The 26,473-nt window shown below is 39.5% G+C and overlaps 2 protein-coding genes across 23 annotated transcripts in view; one reads left to right on the top strand and one right to left on the bottom strand.

Moving 5' to 3' along the window:
• Nucleotides 1-712: 712 nt before the first annotated feature.
• CHCHD7 (coiled-coil-helix-coiled-coil-helix domain containing 7) lies at nucleotides 713-24,939 on the bottom strand. Of its 2 annotated transcripts, XM_081205328.1 has the most exons (6): nucleotides 24,758-24,939; nucleotides 24,156-24,277; nucleotides 10,381-10,434; nucleotides 3,549-3,640; nucleotides 2,143-2,241; nucleotides 713-1,077 (listed from the first exon to the last, which is right to left on the bottom strand). In XM_081205328.1, the coding sequence occupies exons 4-6, from the start codon at nucleotides 3,600-3,602 to the stop codon at nucleotides 973-975; spliced, it is 258 nt and encodes an 85-aa protein (XP_081061454.1). In that variant the 5' UTR covers nucleotides 3,603-3,640; nucleotides 10,381-10,434; nucleotides 24,156-24,277; nucleotides 24,758-24,939; the 3' UTR covers nucleotides 713-972. The 2 variants fall into 2 exon arrangements, with proteins under 2 accessions (XP_081061454.1, XP_081061453.1); XM_081205327.1 differs by lacking the exons at nucleotides 10,381-10,434; nucleotides 24,156-24,277; nucleotides 24,758-24,939 and adding an exon at nucleotides 8,338-8,487.
• PLAG1 (PLAG1 zinc finger) overlaps nucleotides 8,681-26,473 on the top strand; it is a 34,738-nt gene continuing 16,945 nt past the window's right edge. For 3 of the 21 annotated variants that reach the window (XM_081204789.1, XM_081204790.1, XM_081204787.1), the window contains exon 1: nucleotides 8,681-8,895. The gene's annotated coding sequence lies outside the window, so the exon portion shown is untranslated. Of the gene's footprint in view, nucleotides 8,896-16,392; nucleotides 17,761-18,295; nucleotides 18,945-21,110; nucleotides 21,188-21,847; nucleotides 22,102-26,473 lie in introns of those variants that run through there. The other 18 variants (XM_081204788.1, XM_081204781.1, XM_081204793.1 and 15 more) reach the window with 16 other exon arrangements.

The raw sequence follows: 26,473 nt of genomic DNA, 5'->3' as shown, positions 1-26,473 counted from the left end.
ATGAAAATATGCTCTGGCTGGATGGCCACCTATCATGAATGCTTCAGTTGAGATTCCTGCACTGAAGGAATTGGGGTTCCTTCCAACTCTACAATTCTATGGTTCTATGAACTCAGTAGGAAACATGCTAAAGATGCATCACAAGTGGTTCCCAACTCAACAGAGGCTGAAAATTAGTTATAATTTGCAAACCGATGACAGTTTGAGATATGCTGAATTGTACCTCAACTTCTACACAATTCCAGAATTGTGATGTAATAATTGGTGGGAAATAGTGTTGGTTTATAGGAAGTTCTGTGATAGTTTATCAGAAGACCCAGTTGCTATACTACTGGGTATGACTTTTCTATATTTGAATCAATCTGTGGTGAAAGGAGATACTGAAGTTGTAACTAGATCTGTTACTGTGGTGAGAATATAGTATTGAACTGAAGAATAGCATAACACCAATTAAGTGTTTCATTTTTCAGGACGTGCAATATTGATAGAAATGCAAAACTGATTTACTATAGACAAATTAGAGAATCCCCCAATTATGTAAAGCAAATCTAACTAAAAGTGGTTCTCCTTCTTTCAGAACAATATTCACTCTTTCTCCTAATATGGTATAACCTAGGCTTTTTATTTCAAATTAAATTCTTATTTGCCACTGTTTGTAATCTTATGAGATTCACCTTTTTGCTTTTAATAGCATAAAAAATAAAAACCATAGTTTCATCATTACAAAGGCTGATTTATTACTAAATGTTTCTCCTACATGCCATGTAAGTTACTTTCCGATAGTCATCAAGGCTTTAGGTTTCTGCTTTCAATAAAAACCAGCTTATAGAGGCAATACCCTAAATTATTGTTCAGAAGGGTATTGTACAAAGGTGTTTAAGGTGGCAACAATAGCCACCTAGTCTAAAAGTGTTTTTCAACATTCTTTGCAGAATGCCTTGCTTACAACACCACCACTGTAACACTGCACAATCAGTACGGTATTCTTCCAATTGATGCCAGGATCTTCTCTCTCTCTTCTGCTGTAGGCATATCTGGTTTGATTCCATCTTTTCTTCTCTGCATCACGATCCCATTCTAGAAATACAGAGAATCAGTGTGGCAGTGAATTAAATTATCTTCATTATTAGCAAAATAAGTATTTTAAATATTTAGATAACTGGAAGTCTAGCTGTCTTCAAAGTTGATATATTGGCAAGTTTCCCCTACTTGTTTCAAGACACTGGGTTACAAGAATTGACTATGCTGCAAAACAAGGGTACAACCTACTAAAACCAGTTTGCACATAAAATACAATGTATTTGCTAATTTAAAAGCAGCATTTTCTCTGCTAAAAATATTCCGTTTAATTAGTCTAAAGTTGGAGAAGTCATGTTAACTCAAAATAGACGTGAACTTCCTGCATAGCTATGCCCATTAAGATGGCAAAGACTGATTCAAAGCGAAGCAGGTTAAAGGAGAATGGTATCAGATATCTAAAGTGAAATTCAATCAAGTGAACTGTTAATGATCCACACTAGCAACGATCAAGCAGTTTGGAAATGCAACGTGGTCCTGAAATGATTTCTTGCACAAATCTGAACTGGACTGTTTGACTTCCTAGAACTGCCTGGAGAGCACTGTGCCTTAACCTTCCCTCTTTAGCCATACATGGGCATTTAGTTTACTACCAAGGAAGAGCTAGAGAAGTGCTAGCAGCTTTAGCAAGGATGTCAGCTTGAGGAGCTACTACCTGGGCAAAGATGGAAATAGTGTTGTTGCTGTAATGAATAACAGCATCTGGCTAGCTCTACTTTGTGAGTCCACTGTCTCACATGAAGTCAATGCTATCTAGTTTTGATCTATTTCTCAAGTTGGCTGCAAAAGCATATGCTCCTGGAGGCCTAGGGTAAGGCAACCCCCAAAAACTCTTGCACTCTTATTGGGACTGGGGTCTGCATCTAAATTCTAGAAATTGGATTATGTGAGTATCATCATCATAATTGTGTTTAAAATACCTTGCCTCGTTAAAATTGCCAGCTTTTCCAGGATCAATGGCTAATTAAAGTGCTAAACCCATTTCCATGATCTTGCAAGTTCAGATATAAAAAATACCACGGATAACCACAAACATTATGATTACAATGTGAGTAGCCTACTTACCCAAAACTTTTTGCAGCTCTTGTATTTTAAAAAGTACAGGGTGCATGCATCTCTATTGTAGTTATTCTTATCCATACATTTGCTAGAGGCATCTGCTTCCTTGAATATGAAACAAGATACACTTAAAAAGCCAATAGGGGACAAATATTAACTTCCCACATGTTTTAAATGCCACACATACTAGTTGAAATGCTGCTGAACAACAAAGCTGAAATTCTGTATGTACGAACAAAGTGGTACTTATTTTGCTTCATCAGAAGATTGGTTCAAAACTGCAACCCTAAGCATATTTAGAAGAAAGCAAGTCATGCTACACTGAGTACCTAAGAGAGAAATGCCCATTAGGATTACCCTGAAATTGAGAAGCTTATGAAGAAAGGACTCTCAACTGCTTTGCAGTTTTAAGTTCAAATAAATTGGTGCTCAGCCATCTAGATGAAGGTCATTAACAGCAGTCAGGATGCCTCTAAGTTACTTCCCAAATGGAAAAACCCCAACAATCTGTGCCAAGAAATACATTTCAACTAATGCGCAAATGCAAGAGTGATGGTTGTTTTTTTAAAAAACAACCACCAAAACTTATTAACCCAGGGGATCATCCAATCTGCCTACCAGGCACACAAGAAATCAAATCATTCTGTATTTCAGACCAGATAATACTAAGAATGCATAAAACTAACTGATTATATCATTTAATGGGATCCTATTCCTCACATTAAAGTTTGTAGAAAACAACTGTACAAAACAAAGAAAAAAGTACAGAATGTGGGGTAGGAGAAAAATGGCTCTGTTTCACTCATTTGCAATGAATGATGAAGGATCACTATGTTCCTTCCTAGGACTAATAGGTGTTTGGGGTGCGGTTTTTTAAGGACCACAGATGTGATTACCTTTCTTTCTCCCTTTGACTTGTCGCAGAAATGTACAATTAGGACATATGTAGTTGTTAAATACAATAATTCCTATTCTCTGGTGAACTATTTAATGATTCAGTGTTGTCAGATGAAATCAGTACCTCAAACTACAAGACAGAAAAATATCAAGACTGTCTGTGTGGCTTGAACAAAAACAAAAATCTTGATTCTTTATGTATGTATCCTTTGTTCTCCAGCTGGCTGGTATTTTTGATAACAACTTTTAAATACCTTATTAATGAAAAGGAAAATATTTATAGTGACAAACAATTCTGTACTAGTTTGTACTTAAGAAGGCATCCTGGTGTACATTTGCATTTTTGACAGATGGCAACAAATTGGTTCTATTTATGGAACTTTACAAGAATACAAAAACTATTCCAATGTTTTAAAATGCCTAATAGTGTATAGCCAACTGAAATAACTTGCAAGCTTCAAACTACATAATAATACTAACAAAAAGAATCTGTTTACTACAATTCACATTCTTACCACAAGGCAGGGATTTATGTCATGATCTCGAAGACGTTGCAGTTTTCTAGGCATAAAGATATTGGTTTGTGGTGGTACTTTAAAGAGAACACCTAGAAGAAAGGAGGAGGTTTTAAAAAGCAAAACAGGCTCTCTCTTAATTAGGATTTAAGGCATTTTCCAAGGACCGGTGCATATTATCAGCAGTACTTTTTTGCGGGTGGGGGGAAGAACATAGATAGGTTCTCACCCCAAAATTTAACATTTGAATATTCTCTTCATATACCACCACCAAAACTATAGATTTAATCCAGAGATCAAATTTCCAAAAGCCATCCTATGTGTTAATGCAGACCAATGCTAGCAGCTAAATGGGTTGCTAAGGTGAGCAGGAAAATACAAGTTCCAGCCAAGTCACCTCTATGTAGAGTTATGAGGGTACTCTCAAACTGAGGAGAAATCCCATTTTTCCATGGTTTGAAACTGAAAAATTAGAAAGCAGAACTGAATAGTCCATTATTAATTATTTTGTCTTTCAGTAAGTTGAATTAATGCTTTAAATCAATGTTTTAAAATACTGTTTCACAGTCAATTCATACTTCTGCAAATCTCTTATAATTTAACAATAGTAAGGCTAGAGATTAAAGTGCTGTTCCTGGCTCAATGCAGATATGTTATCACATGTTTTGTGCTAACCATGGCTTGCACTTACAAATGTACAATAGGAAATCCACTATTTTTACTTTCTTGTTAGAATTTATAGGATTAAGATTCATAACCATAGTTTAAAGCTGTCAGTCTGCTTTCATTTTCCATCTGCTTAGCATTCATAAATTCATTCCAATCTTCAATGTCTAACAGCTTCTTGAGATGGAGCAACAACTGTAACTGTGCTAGAACTGTGGTTTCTTAAGTTAACCAGCTTAAAGCCATGGTCTGAACGATATCCTTACTTGGTGGCCCCTTGCAGCTGGTATGTGACCCAACACAAGTTTTTACAAACCATGTCTTTATGAAAATTATGACTGTGATGCTGTACTGAATGAGCAATACTTTTAGGACTTATGTAAGAAAAGTGCTTTCAAATTCTTAAAAAATGTAATCAGGGAGAGTGCAAACCATATCCCTCCCGCAATATGGTGGCAAGATTTTGATATAACAGAAGATTCATTCCTCTTATTTCTCATAGATTTCACATTTCTCTTTACTGCATTCAGTGGAAAACCAGTGAGATTTGAAAATGTAGTTCAGAAACATCAGGAGGGTCATAGGCTCCTTACCCCTGCCCCAAACATATTACTAACGTAAGATCAAACAATTATTTGAAGAGAATGTAGATATTTGTAATTAGAAACATGTAGGCTTCAGTTTGGCTAGAAATGATTCCTCAAAGTAGAGCTGGAAGAATACTTCAAATAAGAAAAATGTTGGTCTCTCAGAGCAAGAGGCTGGGAGGAGAAAGCAAAGATCCTAGACAAGAGCTGGGAGGAGCTTCTGTGAGTGGTAAGAGCTAAGAATTACTTTGAAGAGAGGACTCTGTATTTTATTTGTGCTATTTGTATCTTTTGTAGCTGCTATTTTATTGTATTATGGAAAATATTTAATAAAAATCATGTTTTAGAAAAAAGGAAGAATACTTCAGATTCTAGGTGCCAGCAGCATATTTTACAATACATCATCACTTCAGATTTTCCCATCATTATCACAGCATCATCTAAAAATACATGACTTGGTATGCTTTATGAGAGAACTAAATACACTTTCATAAAACACTCTGAGCAGCACTTTTAAAAACCTGCTTACTTTTATAATCTTACCAGAAATAATATTGGCAAGATACTACTAACATCTGCAAGGCATCCAAGAAACAGTACGGTCGCAGAGAGAATTTAGATTTATTTTTTTGGCCAGTATGACTAGACCAAGTCACACATCCAAGGAGGCTTGTATTCTGATGAGTACAATTCCAAACTTTTGGTTAAAATATATACATTGTTCACCAGCTAATCTGAATATTTGTTAAATTTGTAAACCACTTTCCCATCAATGGTGCTCTCTAACCCTGGTTCACCTTCAAAGCTTTGGTTTCATTTTTTAAAAGCATGCAAGTCTAGATATATGGGAACAAAGCTACCTTCTTACAATTCCTTAAGCATTTTAATTTAAATTCTTAACACAGCCATTCATACTAATGTGCTGACAACATATATTTGTTCTTACATTTGTTCTACACCTCAGGTCTTTTTTGTTTTGAAACACCTAAATATTTTTTGCTTCTCTCAGGTGGCAGTCATTAAATATAATTATTAGTAGAGTATTATCAGTAAAGATGAAAGCTTTGGAACCCACAAGGCTTTTTTGTGCAGTCATCACAAAAGATTAAACAGCTTCCTCAACTGGATAACCTTGTCTATGGAGGCTAAACACTACATATAGTCCTATCCCTCTTGGCACACTTTAGGAATGAGGAGTGGATCCTCTACTATACCAGCTCCCTAAAGTAGTCATTCAGCAAGTTCCTCTTTTCAGCTAAAACATCTGCCAGCCACACCTCTAAATTGAAAACTGCATCCCTCAAAAGGCAGCTCTTAAACTAGCACTTGAAATCCAGTTTCAAATCCCAATAAATTGCAGTTTTCCCACAGAAGGGGCAAGGTACATGACCCTGCCCTTATTTGGATGAAAGGCCTAAACCATAGTTCTGTGCTATGGAAACAGACCTTGATGAGCCTCAGAGTTGTATCTCACCCAGTTCAGAAGAATTTGCTTTCATTTTCAACTGCTGTGCATTGTTATATCCATACAAAGAACTGAAGCTAGTTTTAACTGTGTTCTATCCAAATCCAAACAAGCCAGGATTGTAAAGCCTCAATTTGAAGTTAAAATGAATCCCAGTGTATCCCAGTGCATACTGACAAATCTTGGTTAGTTTATGACAGGAAGCAAATGCTTTTGATCTCTTCCTTGTGGCTGCAATGGAGAAGAGAACAGATGGGAGTGTGCTTAAGTCCAAAGCTGGCAAAGGCTCATTCCTAGAGTGTGAAACTCTAGTTTACCATTGCATCAAAATGATGCTATCTGTCTAGTTCTCTCTCACAAGCAACTTTTTCAACTGTTGGATAACTGTCCCAAGTTCTTCTAGATTACAATGAAGGTCCCTGTCTCTCATAAGGATGGGGGAAAGCCTAAAAATAATGTGCTAAGTACAAAACCATGTCAATTAAAAAAAAAACTCAATGTGGTTTTGACAGGTTTGTCTTATATAGAAGGTTGGAGAAAAGAACTTGCCACACTTTAACACCAATCAGATTGTTTCCTGAAAGTGAAAGGCTACACACAACCCAAGGTACCGATAGCTTAAGTAGCCTAGATGTTCATCTAGAACAGTGGTTCCCAAATTTTTTGGGAATCCACTCTCTTGGTTCTTAACCTCATTCACAGTGCCCTCTGCCCTACAAAAAATTTGTTCAGAATAGCACTTTTCACAACCCACTAAGAAGAAGAATTAACACAATAAAATCCAAGACACTAACAATTAAAACATTTATTCAAAATTTGGGTTGCTGTTGTTGCACTATAATAACCCCTCTGGACAACAATAATACAGTAGCATTGGAGAAGCATCACAGAATAAAGCTATCACTAATGCACTATTACCGGGATGCGGGTGGTGCTGTGGGCTAGGGCTTGCCGATCAGAAGGTCCCAGCTCCTGTCAACCTAGCAGTTCAAAAGCACATCAAAGTGCAAGTAGATAAATAGGTACCGCTCAGGTGGGAAGGTACACGGCGTTTGCATGAGGTGCTCTGGTTTCACCAGAAGCGACTTAGTCATGCCGGCCACATGACCCGGAAGCTGTATGCCGGCTCCCTTGGCCAATAAAGCAAGGTCTGCGACTGGACCTAATGGTCAGGGGTCCCTTTACCTTAATGCACTATTGTTGTATCAACATCATGCTGCAGAATACATATAAAATAAGACTGCCAATCTGGAGGATCCCCCCCTCCAGTCTAAGTACTGTCCCTTTCCAACCAAGTGCTTTCATGGAGGCCCACAGGCTCAGCAAAGCTGCTTTCCCTACCATTTACTGAAACAGTAGAACTCAAGGCAGTCTCTACAGATGCCAGAGTTGGAACAGAAAAGAGTCGATGCAACATAAGATGCAAAAAGAAAAATAAATGAATGAATGAAGGGGCGGGGCGGGGCGGGGCGGGGGAGCAAAACCGCTTTAGATTTGACGTCGAAGCTCCCCACCCTTATCTCTTTAGTTCCAGTCTCACCCGGCGGATGGGCTGGAGGGTGTGGATGCTGCAGCGCCCAACCCACCCCGAGCCCTGGAGCAGCAGCTATAAGGGATGGGAGCTACAACATGCCGCATGTCTCTTACACACCCACACCCGCGCACCCACTTCAGCTGCCATGTCGGGAGCCACCGAGGGCAAAAAGGAGAAGGAAGCGCTTCCTGGCCCAGCCACAGAAAGGGCAGCGATGGGCGGAGCAGTCTCAGGAGGCGCACCTGGGCGCACCCACGGGCGCCTTGCACGGGCCTGCAGCCGCCGCCGCCGCCGCCCCGGCCCGCCCTCCACAAGCCTCTAGCCTAGCGCCAGCTCTCGGGGGCTGCTCCGCGTGGTGCCGCGGGGCCTGACGCCGCGCTCCGTTCCCGCCTCGCACGCCCGGCAACGAAGCCAGGCGCCGGAGGGAGCGGGCGGGACGTTGTCGCTGCCCTTCAAAGCGGGCGGGAGGTTGGCGCTGACAGCGAGGCCGGACCAGGCGCCCGGCGACCAGGCGGCTCCTCGGAAGGCGACACTCACCTCAGCCGCCGTGAGGGAAACCGACTCGCGGGCTCGGGACTCGCTTCCAATTCGAAAGACGTCAGCGGCTTGGGCAGCCACCTTATAAGCGGCGCAGCCTACCCCGTTACTGCCCCGCAGCCCTGCCGAAACTGACAGGCCCGGCGCCCAATCGCTCTCGCCGAGGCGCTCTGAAAGACAGCTCGGAGCCCGCCGCCGCCGGGCCAATCCGCGCGCGGTTCCTCCTCTCCTTTCCCGGAGCGGCGTCCCGTCCTACCAACGGGGCGAGCCGCGAGCCCCGAAGTGGCCGCCTCCAGGGTGCGGCCAAAGGGCTGAGTGACAGGGGGAGGTGTCCAACCCGCGGCGCGTGTGGGCGGCTGGCGGTGTGGGCGCGGCGTGTGCGGCAGGCTGAGCTGCACCGCAGCGCATACACTACAATGGCTGCTGGAAAGAGGGGAAAGCAAACAATTTCCAGGCCCGCCGCGTCCAGCCCGAAATATGGGGAAAAAATTACAGAAAAATCGGAGAACCCTGTAAAAGGCGGGAAGAGGGCGCTGAGGGGATGCTGAGGCTCCCGCGGTGAGTCTGCTGCGGGTTTGGGGGTCAGGAGCCGGGGTTCAGCAGGGAAATATTAGGGTTATTTAAATTCTGAAGGGGGAGGAGGAGGAGAAGGGGGGAGAGCGGAGCGGCAGCGATGAGGGAAAGTTTGTGCGGCTTCATCTCCTTCCCTTGCACTCCTGGGCTGCGTCGCGCTTCTCGCGGGGGTCCCCAGGAGCAGCCCCTCGAAAGAAAGCCTCGCTTTCCTCAGCTTTCGGACTTCGTTTCTCCTCTCCTCCGCTCCCCCCCCCCAACTCCTTCAGTGAGGTTTTCACTGAGAGGATCGCACCCCCCTTCTTCTTCCCCCTTGTTTCTTGTTATACAAACGGGGAGGCAGAAACTTTTTTGAGAAGCCCCCAGCCCCCCCAACCTCGCTTTCCTCGCTCGGAGTCTCTCTCTTCTCTATCTCTCCCCCCCCCCCCCGAGCTCCGGAGCTTGTGCTTTGAATATAGTGACAGCAGCAGTAGCAGCAGCAGCAGCAGCGAGGAGGGAGCGGAAGACATTAAGAGCCCGCGGTGCCCAAAAAATGAGAGAAAATTAATATAAATTCAGCCGTAGCACCAAAGCGGCCACATTTTGCGCAGAAATGTCGCGGGCGGGTTGCACTCTCGGGACGGGGCGGCGGGGACCCCGCAGCCAAAGCTTTAGGGGGCTCCCGAGTCGCTTTGGGGCGTGCAGCGCCCTTCTCCTCCCGCTTTTTATTGGACAAAAGTTTTTTCCTCTCCTTCCCCCCCCCCCACCCCATCAAGAGACGAGATTGCCTCCCGCCTGACTTGGACCGGCCGCGGAGGCTTTTCTTTCCCTTCTTGCGTGGGTACGAGAGAGGAGTTTGGGGAAGGCGTTTGGAGGGTGGGTTGTATTGGGGAGGTGGGGGGGTGTCTCTAACTGGAAGCAGGAGAGATCTGGAGAGAGAGCAGGGACAGCTTGTTGTCAGTATCATAAACAACCAAAATGGAGGGAGAACCGAGGCATATAACAAAATAAAAAATAGCCCAAAAAAATCCTAAAAAATGCCCCAAATCGTCTCCGTCCCCCGATTTCTCCCCTAAGAGATCAGGTTGAACCCTGCGTCCCCTCACGTCGGGGTTTCAGCTCTCAGAGAGCAAGGAGTTAAAACTGATGCCTATTTTTGTTGTTGATGACTGCTTTGGAAAGGCAAAAGCTCTTTTACAGCTCGTTCCCGACAATGCGAGAACGTGAAAATCCCCTTTCTCCCTTGAATGGTGGTGGGAGGTGGGAATGCACGAGCTGCACAACTTTGGGGCAACGAGGAGCGATTGCACAGGAGATAAATGCTGCATTTGCCAACTTTGTACCTTCGCTTTCGTGCCCTTTGTTTGTTGGGGGGGCACATGTGGGGGGAAAGGGGGGAGGTGGCGCGAAATGTAATACCTATGCATTGCTTTTCTCCCGACCCAATTATGATATGTAATGCAAAAGAGCAAATATTTCCGATTTATGGAGTACCTTTTCGTTGCCTATGGATCCCGGTGTTTGTGTCCACTGTCTGTGAAGTGCTTTCTGTTAGAGTAGTATGGACTGGAAGCAACGTGCCGTAGAAAAAAAATGAAAAATACACATAGTGAGACTACACTTTTGGAGGAGAACCGGGGCTTACTTTAGCATGCTTTTTCACCAATTTTGTATTCCGGGGAAGAATGTATTCTGCAATTTTCTCATGTTTATTAAAAAATGATGCCTCAACTTGCATCACATAGAACTAAACGCGAAAGTGCTGCTGATGTTGGTTTCCACGTGGGATCAGGGACAGAGCATGGTATCTTAAAGAGACAGCTCCTCTTTTCTTCTAGCTATGCTCACCTATGCAGAAGTTCTGGCTAAAGTTGGCTTGGATTTGTTAAAGTGTAAAACCATAAATCAAACTCTGAAGGCAAGCCAGTGGCTACTTATCCTGGTGGATTGCATTAAATCCAAGGGGGCTGTTGAGGTGTAAACAGTGATTGGCTTACCCCTTTTGTAGGAGAAATTGGTGGATATTGTTTGGACCTAGCATTTATTATCTGTGATGCAACTCAAGATTTTGGTATGGTGGCTGAATTTTAATTCTATTGTTGTGTCTTGGATTTAGAATGGTGTGTGTAGAGATAGCCTAAATTATAATAATAATCTGCTAGTTTTCAAGTCGCTGGAAGAACACAAGACATATAGTGGACTTTATGGTATAATTTTAAAGCCATTTTGCAGACATTGACAACTTGTTTGGATATCTTCTGTTTCATTCCATTGATTTAAAATACAAACCTGTTCATATTTCAAACATGCAATATTCAAGGGGTTAGAATACATGCAGTGTTCTAAATTGCGCTATTACAGATTTGTGTAATGTCTCTAGATTTGGTTTTATTGAAATAAATTCTAATTTTAGGTTAAATCTTACATAGTTGTGCTTTTATTATTTGTTGGACAGTAAATGTTTGTTAATTGAAACAGATTCCAAGAAAGCATCTATGATAGATGTTGCTGTATCTTTAACTTATAAATGTGTGACTTCCATGATAAGAAATGTTATCTATAAAGACTTAGCTTAAATGTTTAAAATGCTGCTGGGTAGTAGAATGGTATTTCGGAAATCTATTGTCTCAGATCTTGTGTTTCTTATGCACAATTACATTTTCATTTCAAGTGATTTGCTCTTTCACTGTCTTGATTTAAATCTAAATTAAACTCTTGCTAGCACGTATTCTGCTCAAAGAGATGGACCAAATCTCGAGAGAAACTCCATCAGTTATACTTTCTTTTGTTCTTTATATACCAAATCAATTTTCTATTCACTGTGTTGAGGGGCTTGATTCTCCAGTGTACATAAGATTTCATCATTTGTTATCATAGATGTCTTGTACCTTTATTGCATTATGTAGTGGACTATTGTCCTGGATAATCCTGTGGCTTCAGGTGAAAGCACCTTGTTTTCCAATGACACGGTCTCCAAAATTAAACTGCGTCATTTATTCTTAGAGAATGAATTTATACAAATTGTATAGTAATAATAATGTGTCTGTGGGAGGGGGTTATTGGTTTGTTTTATTGTATTTTGTGTTCTCGTTTTGTATTTTTATGTTGTGAATCACCTGTGATCTTTGGGTGAAGGGCAGTATACAGGTTTAATAAATAATAATAATAATAATCAGCTCATAAGGGGAACATTGATCTGTTAACATGGAGTTGTATACACATTTATTTTTTATTGAAAACAACTCTATTTTTGGCATAAACGTTATCATTTAAATCAAAATAGAAAATATCTGAAAGCAAACTTTGCAAATGGCTGATGCATGCCATATGGTTTAAGAATGTCACATGAATTACTAGTGTTTGTAGATCATTTTCATCTACCAGTTAAGATACTAGGTTCATAAGTGCACCTAGCATAATAAGCAGAAATTTAGCCTGTAGTCAGTTCTTATCCTAAATACATTTGATACAGCATGCACGTTTTATCACAGGCATTAACCATAACAATGTTTGTGGCATGAATTGTTAAGCTCAGAAGTCAGAACACATGAAGTCTGGTGGCTTTTCCTAATCTAAATTTTAAAGCTATTTTGTAGATATGCAGAAGTACAAAACTTGCATTTGGATCTTTAGATGTATATACAGATCTGCTGTACAATTATTAAGTATCATGGTAAAAGCATTGTGGAAGAAATACATTTTTCTGAAAGCACAAATTACAATTTTGCTTTCTTCCTCTGTCATGAAAGTTCTCCATCATATGCAAATTTAATGCCTTTAAGTTTGAATACTCATTCCAGTAATACATTTAACAGTAAGGAGACTGAGAAAAGTAACTGTTAGTAGAAAAATAGCCTGAAACATTGAATTTATGGATGCTGATAAAGCTGTATTTATCTTTGAGAACTATTTTGTTAAAACTATGGAGCACTTGCATATAATTTTAGTTGATTGGTTAAAACAATGTTCTATGAAATTAGTTGAATTTCTTATAATTCATATAATGTAGATCCATTATTATATACTATAGATTTTGCAGACAGATTCCAAGGTGTCTTGAGTGAATCTTATTGGCCAAACTACTTGGTGACACTACTTGCCTTAAGCAAAACCTTTGAAGTCTAAAGTAGTTTTTGAGCTTTTCATTGTAAGTTTTAAATGTTGGTGTATATAAATATAATTGTAATTAATTGTCATCTTCTTATTAAGCATTTTTTTTGTCAAAATGGTGACTCACCACCACAATTTTACTCTGTTAATACATATATTTGAAGTTGCTCACTTCAGTGCATTCAGCTGATTTATTCATGTTGAGAGTTTGCTATGGAGTTGGAGTACTCTTAGAAAAGCACCTTGTAGTGGTAAAATCCTCTGCCACTAATAGTGACAATTTAATAATTTTATGCACTTAATGATATACCATAAAATCATACTGAAACATTACTTTGATTATAAGAAACTTATATTTTAGGGTATAGTCTTCAAACCCCTTTTGTGGTTCACTATACTGTAGTGCTAAAAGGAAAATCTGAATATATGTTGATGGTATGCTTCTGAAAGCAAATATCTGCAGATACCATTCATTTGTTTTAGTAGAAAGATTTAATAGCTGTCCAAATGAGCTGTTGACCATCTTTAACCAATTTCTAACTATTTAGAAAGCCTTTCAGAACAATGTAAAACAATTCAAATATGTGAACAATGTAATATTTTGTACTGATCTGACATACAAAATGTGTTTGAAATCTAACACATGATGGATGGTTGCTGCATTAAGCAAGTAAAACATTTCAGTAATAGATAATATATTAGGAAGAAAACATATATATATAATTGTAGTTCAGTTCTTGATTTGGAAATGTCATGGATTTGTGAATAGAATCAGTAGACTGAATATGTTGCTTCTTTATTGGAAATTTTAGTATTTTTCTTTGTTATTGCAAAGATTTCATTTGCTATTGCATAAGTAGCAATTAGAATATTCTGTGCACTATCTTACCCAGCACTAAGTCAGCCTTTAAAATGTTAAAGTTTGTTTTTATACATAATTGTTTGATTGGTATCTTATATACTAGCTACCTATCCTTTGCATATATATTTGTCAGTATGTTTTAGGACTTGGCAAAAATAACTTTTGGAATCTCATACCTAAGAATTCAGTTTCCAAAAAGTGTTTATATCAGTTGAAAGTGCCATGTTCTTTGATCAAAACAATTGTTAGAATTCATATAATCTATGGATTGTGCTTTAAATTGCTTCAAAATTGCCATCAAAGTTAATGTGAGTGCTGGGATTTTTTATATGTAAGCTGAATTCAAGTAGAAAAGATGATGCAGTCATATTAACATTAGTTAGTTTATAAAAACAGGTTTTTTTACCTATCTCAGTATGTTTAAATATATATTCTCTGAACTTGCTGTATTAAAGAATGTACATAGTAGTAGAATGTTTCATATGTATGCATATCTCTTGCCAGATCTATATCCCATTAAATGTTAAAATGTGTGAGTATAGTAATAACTGGTATAATTTCCAAGAAGAAAATGAAGCAGGTTATTTGCAAGATAGCATAATTTCTTAATTCAGCTCTTTTTAAATTGAATGTGTTCTAAGACTAAGCTATAATATTCAAAATGGAATTCATATATCTTGCATTAAATAAATGAAGTATTAGGAACTTAACAAGAAAACAGAAAGAGAATTAAGGAAAATATACTTTTAAAGAAAAATTAGGAAATTCAGCATGGGGAGAAAGTGTCTGGCCATAAGCTGTTATAATCTTATTTGCACTTGTTGAGCCAAAAGTGTCGCTTTGTGGAGAATATCCCTAGAAATCAGATTAGAAAGTGTTTAATGGGAATTAGTTATCAGCTTTTTTATGGACAAATACTACTTTTATAAAAGCTAAGATCTGATTCATATGTTGACAAGGTGAACTGGATTCATTAATTTTTAACATACCTTTAATCTTGAATACTGTGATAATGTCCCTCCCACAATAACATCAAACTCAAAATTACTATGGTTACATTGAATTTCTGCCATTTAAGCAGATTTTAAGCATGGATCTCTGATTTTAATTACAAAAGCAATTACTTATTTGTAGCTACTATGTTAATTTTGCAAAGTGCTGGTCAAGTAACTAATAAAGTACTGTGTTACAAAATGTATTTTTTCCATTTGACAAGTGCAATAGGGATAGTCCAAGCTTATTTAAATATGTTATTGAATAGTTGTTTCTTTCTTCAGTGTGTTTCCTTAATGAGAGATGGCTGCAATGTTCTGCAATTACATTTTGAGAAGTGAAAGAAACTTGTTTTGTTATGTTAGCGTATGAGATATATATTATATGTTATAAAGTTATATGTATTGTATGATAGCATATAACGTATCCTGAATATACTATGCTACTGTTATCATAAGGCTCTTAAAGATATTTTAGTTACGTACTGGTGATCAAGATTTGTTCAGCCAAGAGAACCTCATTCATGTGTGTTTGTGTGTGTTGATAGATAGAAAATCATACAAAACATTTTTGTTCTAAAAGAGTAGGAATATTTTTATACTTAATATTAAATGTCAGTTGTTAACTTTACAACTGGTAAATCATGTTCTAAATATTACTTGGAGTGTAAATAATTGTTTAAAATATGCTTTGGGTATTAAATAGTTGTATATATTTTGATACTAAAAGTTTTCTTTAAAATGCTGACATTTTTTATTGAGGTTACACAGCAAATCATTTAGTATTCTTAACTAGCACAAAACTATTATTTGCATGTTCAGAATAGATTAGTCATAGTAATAGTAACATTACTAAGTACAAACAATTTAAAAAACTTTCTGGAACTAAACTTTTCTGTCAAGTCAAACAGATATTGTTAAAGCTGATTGTGCTTGTTGGAAGAGAGTGTAGTTGATGCAGGTTTAATCGCTTTCCTCTAGGGGACTTTTAAGAAACTATGAACCATGCATCTAAAGAGCAGATGCAGCATTGCATGCTTATTGAAAATGCCAGTTCAGTTGGAACGTGTATTTTTTTCAGTGTCCACATTAGAAATATGTATAGACTGAAGTGTAAGAACTTTCCCATAAACAGATAGAAAATGCATTTCAATCCATTGGGAGAGGATACTGTTGTTGTTTGAGCAAGCGAGCAAGCAAACAAGCAACTTTAATAGGAATTAGATACATATAGCTTGATAGTTGCCTTTTAATGTTATCATTAATAAAAACTGTGATTTTATAGCATGCTCTGATCCTGAGACTTGGAGTGGAGAAGAAATATTTTTGATTCTCAAACCTACAGAAGGCTAAATGATTTCCCACAGTTACTCAAGGAGTCTGTGGCTGGGCTGATTGCTACTAAAGTCCAGATCCATTACCAAGTAAAGATTAGTTTGAAACAAGAAAATAAATTACTTTAATAAAAAGGTCAACTGTATCCAATATGCTTACTGATTTGTTTCAGTAACCTAATTTTGTTTAAACACCTAACCACCCTAGCTCCTGATAACCGTCATTGCTTTCTTGATTGAGACCATCTGCCAAATAGCAACGCTTGCCAGAGAACTACCAAGCAGAGGTGGCAGTGGTGAATATTGGACCCATGGAGATATAAGCGGCACTTCCATAAAACAGTGAGTTGCAGTGGTGGGGTACTGCAGCAGAGGCAACCCCAAAGGGTATGACACCAAAGCAAGGGTTCTGCTTTAGGAAGGTGCAAGGGCACTATTCTTTCGGTTTTAGTGGCTGCATGTGCCCATTTGAAGGATTCCTGAGTTGGAATACAAATCTTCTGAGTGTTGGGATAGGACCTACACCTATGACCAGGTGAAAGCTTGATAATGGAATCCTTCAGCTAGGGTGGAGGATTCAACTGGGATCTGTTTACAGTATGAGTGCTGGGTGGCTTGAGACTATGTGTGGCGGTTGTGGAAATAGAATGGGATAGGAATAGGTTTGATGCATTGACTGCTAGGTGGTGGTAGTAAGTGATTGATGAAAAGTTGGCTTGTATAGATATTCTTGGGGATTATGGGCTGGTAGTGGTTGGATGAGATTGTGTTGAGTGTTTTTATGTTGGTACGGAAATCCTGTATGTGTTTAACTGGATATTGAGAATTAATATTGTAAGGGTGGATGGAGCAGAGTCATGATAGTTTTCTGGGATGTGCCTGGGGAGGTCAGTAGGCTTTCCTTGATTCCATTGGTTACAGGCAGAAGAAGTTATGACACTGGAGAGCAAACATACCATTTGCAGAAAAAGGGACACAGCCATGTACAGACTATGTCCCTTTCTGATCTTTCCCTCATCTCTTGTCTGCTAGTAGCTTGGTTGTTGGGCCTTCTGCTCCGACAATGAAGCTGTTTAACACCAGTTCAGTTCGCAATAACACCATACTCACGAGGGAGCCATTCTGGGATGCGTTTCTGAGACATATGTGGGCTAGATATCAAGAAAGTGTGTTCACCTATGTGCTTTCTACAGCACCAGCTGAATTGGATAAACACACATGTGCGAGTTGGAGTTGTTATAGTCCATATAATTCATTTATCTGGCTAATAAACCTCCCTGATCTGGAATGGGCTTTGAGAGCTTACTATTTGGCCATCAAGACAGACTGGGAGTGTTGCTTGTGTACCCCTAACCCTTCTGGACTGAGTTTGCTAAGGTGGTGTTGAAGAACTGTTATTCTGAGGACTAAACATCCATGCTGGCTTTATAACCTCCATGACTGTCTGTTTGTCATTGGCAAACAGAGATGATCACACCCTCAATCTTGTGTTTGATTCAGGGCAGGTGGGAGTGAGAGTCTGGAAATGGAGAAAGGTGTCCTGATAACCCCATTGTTATGGTCAGACCATTTCTTGGTAAGCTTTGATCTTATATTACCAGTTCCCCCTTCAACGATGGGACCCCATTAAGATCCATGGTGCAGCTAGAGGTACCTCAGCCCAATGAGTCCCCAAATGCATGGTTTTTATCCACCATGAACTGTGCATTCAGTATTGTAAAGCCAATTTTGTAGAACTCCCTTCTAGTTGAGATCGAACAGGTGCCCTATTGTTTTTCACAATTATATTGATTGGATGGTCTATAAATATTTGTTACAGTCCAGTGAATTCAGTCCCAAATTCCATTGGAATTGGTTTATTTTGGTGCACAATAACTCCGTTTTGCAATATGATCACTTACATTTTATAGGTCATAAAAACCAACTAAATCATTGTGCAGGTGAAATGGTTTCCACAAGTGCAACAGTACTTCTCACTCTCCCCCCCCCTACAACACCCTCTAATCTGCTCCAGAGGGCTGAGGGAACCCCACAGAGCAGATTTAGGAGGTATTTGGATGAAGGGGAAGGGAACTGTCATTGCACTAACAGAAATTGTTTCATTTTTGCAGTGATTTAGTTGGGTTGAAGCCATGAATTGGAATCCAGTTGGTGCCCCTCCCTTTCACTTGATGATGAAAGAGTCCCTGTTTTGCCTGATGAAAGATTGTCTACAATAGTACACGGTCTTAGGGCAAATAATTTTGATGTGTACATTATGATCAAAGAAATGTGTATAATTTTGACCAGTATTGTGTAATAAATGAATAAAGTGAGTTTTCCAAGGCTTGAAGTCCTGCAAAGTCATGAAGCTTGTTTAAGTTAACTTAGGCAAGTTTTTCCTCTCAACCTGTGTCAAATGTTTCTGTTGAGGATAAATGAATTTGGGGCCCAGCATCCTGAAATTAAGTGACAAATCTGAATTGGGTTGACATTCCCACTTATCAAGAAGCTCATTACAGAGCATTTTTATTGTTAGATTATTCAGCTATGCCACACTATTCCAAGTGCTTTCTAACTTGTATGCTTTTTAATCAAGGACAGTGATAACATCATGTATTCATACAAAAACCTGAAATCCTAGATGTCTTTCAGCAGGAATGGGACTTGCGTTTAAGAAAATAGTTCAACATTCACCACCAGATTCACTAAATAAACTGAAACCTGCTACTTCAACAGAAACAAATGTTTTTATCCAAGTTTCATCAAACACATGCCTCAGTAAGAATTTAAAGGAATCTGGTACTTATAGCCCTTCTAAAAGTATACATGTTTCTATGCATTTGTAGAAATACACTGTAATTTCGTACCATTCTAAGTTTTAGATAAGAGAGTGATCAAATATCCATGCAACCTTTTCCATGTGGTTACCTGCTCAGATGTTTCCATCTTCAATTACTAGATTTTAATGCCAGAACTAATGTTAGTTGAATAGTGAGCCTATTCACAGAAAAGGTATACATGCTAATTCTGACTAGTGTGAGATGTTTTTATTTTATTAGTATACAGCCCTTCATCTGAAGAACACATGGTGGTTCATAACATAAAAATACAAAATGACAACAATACATAATTTTTAAAACCCAATAATTCTGCCTTCCACAAACACATTTAATCACCCAAAGGACTGGTTATAGAGAAACATTTTTGCCCGGTGTCCAAAGAAATGTATTGAAGGTGCCATATTCTCTGGGAAGAGCATTCCACAAATGGGGAGCCATCACAGAAAAGGCCTGTTCTCGTGTTGCCACTCTCCAGACCTTGCGTGGAGGAGGCTCATGAAGAAGGGCATCAGAGGATGATCTCAGGGTCCATGCCAGTTCATATGGGGAGAGGGTGGTCTTTGAAGTATTGCAGTCCTGATCTATTTAAGGCTTTACAGTGGTACCTCTGGATGCAAATGGGATCCGTTCCGGAGCCCCGTTCACATCCAGAAGCGGACGCCACCCGCGGGCCGCGATTTGCCGCTTCTGCGCATGCGCGTGATATCATTTTGACTGTCTGCACGAGCGGCAAAACCCAGAAGTAACATGCTCTGTTACGTCCAAATCGCCGCAGCGCGCAACCTGAAAATACTTAGCCCGAAGCTACTTCAGCCCGAGGTAAGACTGTATAGGTAAAAACCAGCACTTTGAAATGGGCTGGGAAACTAACTGGCAGCCAGTGCAGTTGGGACAGGATTGTTGTAACATGCTCAAACCTTCTTACCCTGGTGAACAACCTAGCCACCAAATTCTGCCCCAGCTGAAATTTCCAATTCACCTTCAAAGGGAGCCCATTGTAATCTAACCTAGAGTTTACCAGAGCATAGACAACAGAAGTTTGGCTATTCCTGTCCAAATAGAGGTGCACTGGGCCTCTAGCTGAAACTGATGGAAGGCATTCCATGCCACTAAGACCACCTGAGCCTCAAGTGACAGCGGTGTGTCCACTGCTTCCATCTGGTCTAGGGAACCACCCACTAACATTGCCTTGGTCTTATCTAGATTGAGCTTCAGTGAGTTGGCTCTTACCCAGTCCCTTATCAAGGCAGTCCAGCACATCCACAGTCGCACCTACAGATGTAAAGGAGAAGTAAAGCTGTGTGTCATCAGCAAATTGCTGACAATGTACTCCAAACTTCTGGATAATCCCACTCAGTGGTTTTCAGTAGTTTAAGGGTGGGGATTGAATCCTGAGGAACTCCACATTGAAAGTTTCATGGGGCTGAAGAGCACTCCATAAGCATCATCCAGAGTGCAAATGGTTGCACTGACTGTTCCAAGCCCCTTGTCCACATTCTCGAGCCTTACAGATGAACTCTCCTGAGTTAGAGACTTGGTTATAAAACTTACAGAATATTTCATAGCTCTGTCTCTGAATTTGCCAAGCACTGTGAATTTGCCAAGTGCTACTGAGACTATATGGTTCAAATAAGATAGTTGATTGGAGTTTTGCAGAGCAGCTGAAGTCCAGCTGTTTCACCATTTGATCACCATCCTGTCTTACACATACAAAATATACAGGAATTTAATTTGTGCTTCATAGTTTGTTGATGGACCAATTCAAGTCAGATAATGTTTGCCACTGACCTCTCAATAATGGAATAAACTAGCTCACAGAATGTTAAAATGGTTCTATTAGTTTGCAATCTGATAATATTTAAACATTTTGTGGGCTAGTATCTGACTGGGGTTGGTACTTGATTACAAAAGTTTGTGATTAACATAACTTGCAAAATAGTTTCTGCCAACGAAGCATATGCTCAAGGCTTCTAAAACAGCTGCCAAGACAGTTGCCTATTTAGTTGCTTTGATAAGCTTGTACCATTTAAGCAAAATGCACACTTGGAACTTGCTGATATGAATAGCAAGTGCTAAAAGCACCTCCATGCCCTGTCTTTTACAGATGTGAGTGCTGCAAGGGCATGAGGCTGCACCTTCTCCACAGTGATGCCCACGTAGTGGAACACTTTGCCAGCTAAGGTATACCTGTCCTCATCTCTGTTAGATTTCTCTTGGTGGGCTAAATTTTTATTGAGAGTGTTTGCTGATGTCTGAAAACTGCTATGTATCCTTGATTTTGTATGGAATATTGCCTAGTTCTGTTAATTTTAAAATCTCTTTTTTTTAAGATGGCTTTATTTTTATTTATGACTGTGTACCACTTTGCTGTTTTTTTAGAGGCTACAACAAATGTGGGCATGTTAACAAAAGCCAAGTTTTTTCTTATTGCTTACAGTTCACCACTTACCTTGAAAAGTAACAACAATGGGATGGGGGTGGGGAGTGGTGAAATGTAGATTAACTCTTTGACTAGTGGTGTTTATAAATCTCTAGGTGGGTGATGGAAAGATAGTGTGATAGTAGTTTGGAGTATCAAAGGACCTTGCAGACCAGATACCTTGTTTGGCATGTAGGCACCATAACATCTTACAGAAGTATCTACTGTAGATACTGTAGTTAGCTCAATAAACAAATTACAGTCAACTTATTTATGGCAATACTTTTGTGCATTACTTCCCATAATTGCTTCATTGAGAGTAGTGGTGTCAACATCTGATGCTTGCCATGCTTTGTGCCTGGATAGCTGCTGGTTTTCATCCTCCCTAGTGTTGTTCTCTAATATTTATTTCTTATTTAAAGCATCTTTAAAACCAGATATTCAGCCAAAAGAGCTTACAGATCAATAAAAAAATTCAGGCTTACAGTCTTAAAAATGTAGCACAGAAGGGGGATGAGAAAGAGGGTAAAAAAGCAAACCGAAGGACGCCTTCATCTTAAGAGTACCCCCTCCCCACAAAAAAACTTAAATTAAAACCCAACCTGGCTGGGATGGAAGCAGTTCCAGAAAAGGAGGAGCTGAAATGATCTGAGGTCTCAGGATTGCTTATGGAATGGTAAGTGGTGTTGCTTCCCATGTGTATTTGTAAGTTTTGAGAAATAGGGGATATAAGAATAAGTCATACTTAAAATGGACCTGTTGAAATCAATGGATTTAAGTTCATCATAACTAAAGTCAGTTGTTTTCAATAGCTCTACTCCGACTGTGACTTAGTCTGATAATACCAATAGTGATTAAATAGAAGAATGTAAGAGACCTGAGGCATATCAGATCCAGCACCCTGTTCTTGTAGTGGTCAGTGAGATGCCAAGGGAAGCCTGCAAGCATGACCTGAGTGCAGTAGGACTCACCACTTAAGCTCCCTACCAACAGGTATTCAGGGCATGTTTCCTCTGCCTCTGGAGGCAGTAAATAGCCATCAGGGCTAGTAGTTGTTGATACTCCATGAATTTGCTTAATATTTAAAAGACATCACTGCATCTTGTGCGCTGTGTGAAGAAGTGCATGCATTCTTTCATCTGTCCTGAATCTTCTAACATTCACCTTCATTGGATGGCCTTAGATACTATGAAAGAGAGGGTCTTTCTCCCTGTCCGCTTTCTCCACATCATACATAAATCTGTATACTTCTATTATGTCCCTATTTACTCACCTTTATACCTTTTGTTAGTAGTTCTAGATCCTTGATCATTTTGGTTGCTCCTATCTGTAACCTTTCCAACTCTACAATATCTTTTTTGAGGTGAACTGTATATAGTATTCCAAGTGTAGTTGTACCATAGACTGTGATATTAGCAGTCCCTTTCCTAATTATCTCCAAGGTGGAATTCACCCTTTTTCATAACGACTGAACACTGGTTTGGCAACTTCATTCCAAAGTCTCATTCCTGATCAGTTGCCAGCAATTCAGATGTCATTAGCATATATAAGTTAGGAATTTTGTATCACCTTACACTTAAACTGAATTTCACTTGCCATTTTAATTCCCATTCTTCCAGATTGGAGAGAACATTTTGGAGCTCCTAGCAGTTTCTTGCTTTAATTAAACCATTAAAGGGTTCCTCTGCTGAGACACTAGCTGCATTCCACCCAATGTTTTTAAAAGTAGGAACTGTTAGTTAAGTTCGGTCCTAAGTTTGGATGTTATTGGCATGAATTTCTAAACTTTTAAGAAACAAGTCTAGACTTCTTTGCCACTTCCCTAGCAATAGTATAACTTGTGAGGATTATCTAATTAAAATTACAAGTTGAATGAAATACCACGTTTGACAATTCTCCTGGCACTGTTATTGAGTCTTCTGAAAGAAAAGCACTGCAGTTTTCTGTATTATCTCTGGTACTCCTTTTTAGATTATTAGCACACATGTACATTTTAGGAGTTCTTAAAATCTAACTCCCACAAGCTTCTTTCAATAAACTTATACCACATTATTTTAATGTGGTATTGTGCTTGTGTGAAAAAGTGAGAGCCCGGGGTATATAGGATAGCAGCTGCCATAATTTTAGTTGATTTTCAGCCTCTGGATTAGTTCATTAGGTTACTTTGACCTGCAGATCTAGTCTGCTCACAGATCAAGGGAAAATGTGGATGCATAAATACTGAGCTGTATGTAAGCACAATATGAGACTGTAGGAAAGTGTAGTACTTACGTAGTATGGAATTAAGGTAAAGGACCCCTGGATGGTTAAGTCCAGTCAAAAGCAACTATGGGGTATGGCGCTCATCAGGTGTCATATCTATTTCCACGCTTGAGTGAATTTATAAGCACCATGGCTCTTTCCTGAAACTGAAGGCTATACCATCCTAGCATAACTGATTCTGAACTATGGATGCAAATATTAAGTAAGCATCAGTATCTTTTTAAAATGTATTTGAACTTGCATTCTGCAGGGCATGTATAAAACACCGGGGGTAAAATAAAATCACATACCTTTCTGCTAATTGCAAATTATTTGACAGTTGTGACGACACATCCATAGAAAATATGGGCTTGATACCATATTCACTTTTATGTGCACCAGCTTTTAAAATAGAGCTGTACAATTCCCCTGCAAATTAAACGCATTGTGGGTTTTTTGAGAGGAAGCCTATTGAATGGAACAGCTTACCTGCCAAAACTCATCCATCAAAAGGAATTTCACACTAAACCACTATATTTGTCATTTGGTTGGCCAACTAAAAGCACAGCTGGAGATCACATTATATTGTCCAGTTACTTTATGCTGAAGCTCTGTGGGGACAGTAAGCAGTCAGAAAGATTATTTGGGATCATGAAGATGTAATAGTATCTAATGGTATAAAACTTTTAAGTGTGGTGCTGGTTCAGTCATTTGACTTTATATTCCATCTCATGTAAAAGGATCTTGGTTTTCTGTATAGGAATTGGTCTGAAGTATTGACCCAGGGTATGCCTGATCTGAGTTAGTAATCACAGAGACTGGTGGCAGTGACAAGTGGAGATTTCTGCTCTGTGCTAAAACAGAGACAAGAGTTTGCATTCTAAATCAGAGGAAATTATTTCACACACAGTGGTAAAGCCGGGGAAATTAAGATAGCTATGCCATGAGGGTGAGTGCTCCCTATGACATTTGACACCTTTCCCCATTATTGATTTATAACTAGCCTCTGATGCTATTGACCACCATTCTCTTTTTTCACCCACCCACCTGAGTACTATTTATTTCTGTACTTCTTTTCTGTTATCACTTACACTTCTGCTTTCTGTTGCAGTCATCCAGGGTTCTGTTTTCAGCAATTTGCCTTCTTTAGGGTCAGTTTTTCAATTCTTTAAGTGGGTTTCCCTCTTCTGATCCAACGATCAGCTACATGTAGACCAGTGGTAGCGGTGTCCTCTGAGAGTCTCATGAGGTTTGCATGTGCAGAGTAGGGCAAAGTGAGCATGTGAGCCCTGGAAGAAAGAAGCAGGGAACATGCAAATACCTGAGATGGCCCAAAGCATGGAGGAGTGTGACACTTTGCAAAGAATATGACTTTGCAAGTAGCAGATGCCCTGCTCTGAAGTCTGTATGAAGAGTTCTCCCATGGAAATTGAATGAACTGTACCACCTCTGCCCATGAACTCCACTCACATTATGACTCAGCATCCTGAGTACTTAAGTGCACTGTACCTACCTTGCCCCAAAAGTGTCACCTGTGGATATGTGCTTACTTGCTACACACACTCTTCATCAGGTCCCCTTCTATAAGGTCTCCTTGCTGGACCCTGACATGCAAATAACAATGCTGCTTCCTCTATGATTCTCATAACTGGCCCCCTTCTAACCGCACTCTTTTAGCCATACAGCAACTTGGGGGAGCATCTGGGTGCACAAATTATGTTCACTACAAAAAGGGCAGGACTCCCTCCACCCACCAGTGAGCAAGCATGTTGCCACTACCAGTTGCAGACCCCAAAGAACCCAGTGTCACAGTAGACCTGCCCAAATTTCTAGCCCCAAAGAAATCTGCCTGCTTCTTCAGTAACCAAACCCATCTAAAACTTAGACACTCCCCCTTTACTCCCAGAACCTTAAGAAAGGAGGTGGCATGGGCATAGCAAGAAGTCCAGAACTGGCACGACCAAATACTTATTTAGAATGAGGTATATATAGCATGCTCATTGTTGCAATGTACTAGTTGATGTTAGAATTCTTTTAACCTATGGAATATTATCCCAGCATTACAGGCACTGACTGATACGGGTACTCAGAATTTGTTTTTCTACAGAGATTGACGTTTAAAAGTGGTTAATATTTAGCCCATAGGGACACCGATCTGCACACAGATGTTCCACATGTACCAGACCTTTTCCTACAGTTCCTAAGCAGGTTTCTCACATGTTAACTTCCTATATTTCCTAACACTAGATTGTTAAGGTAATTTTTATCTGTGATCAGCTATGCCGAAACTTTGTAGCTGACAAGCTAACTAAATAGGCTTTGAAGCACCTAACAATCATTCTTATCGATCAATCAGTTATATTTCTCAAACCAGTTTATTACTTTTGCTTATAAATCTTAATTTACAACATTGCATTCCTTTATGTTCAATTACATTTTAAATACAGGCAGTGACCTGTGCAGGGGTTATGTTCCGAGGTACTGCACGCTTACGTGAAATTGTGTATAGTCAGAACACCCATTTAAAAAGCCTGCAAACTCCCTATTCTACTCCTTTTTGTCACTTTTGGGTCACTTTAAGTTTGGCGTGATGTGTGCATGTGCAGTCACACACATATTAGACATTCCTAAAATGGTCACTGCCTGTATAGTCAGAACACATCACATTCAATGACAGGTGGCATTGCCAAAGTCTTTTCTGGATATCCACCCCCTTGGTATTTATTCTTTTTTTTTTTTTTTGCCAAGTATGGAAAGCTGAATGCATACAAGTTAAAAGTGTGTAAGTTGTGAGCTTTAGCGTACAT

Source organism: Podarcis bocagei (genome assembly GCF_964188305.1).
Source record: "Podarcis bocagei genome assembly, chromosome: 8".
NCBI classification, from domain to species: domain Eukaryota; kingdom Metazoa; phylum Chordata; class Lepidosauria; order Squamata; family Lacertidae; genus Podarcis; species Podarcis bocagei.
Note: the sequence above shows the minus strand (reverse complement) of the source record. Positions and strands in the feature narration are given on the sequence as shown.

What these genes read in the sequence shown, in the direction of transcription:
- CHCHD7 (XM_081205328.1), bottom strand. Translation starts at nt 3,602, where the DNA reads ATGCCTAGAAAACTGCAACGTCTTCGAGATCATGACATAAATCCCTGC. An exon ending in ACATAAATCCCTGCCTTGTG is followed by an intron (nt 2,242 to 3,548) that starts GTAAGAATGTGA and finishes TTCATATTCAAG; the next exon opens with GAAGCAGATGCCTCTAGCAA. An exon ending in AGAGCTGCAAAAAGTTTTGG is followed by an intron (nt 1,078 to 2,142) that starts GTAAGTAGGCTA and finishes CTGTATTTCTAG; the next exon opens with AATGGGATCGTGATGCAGAG.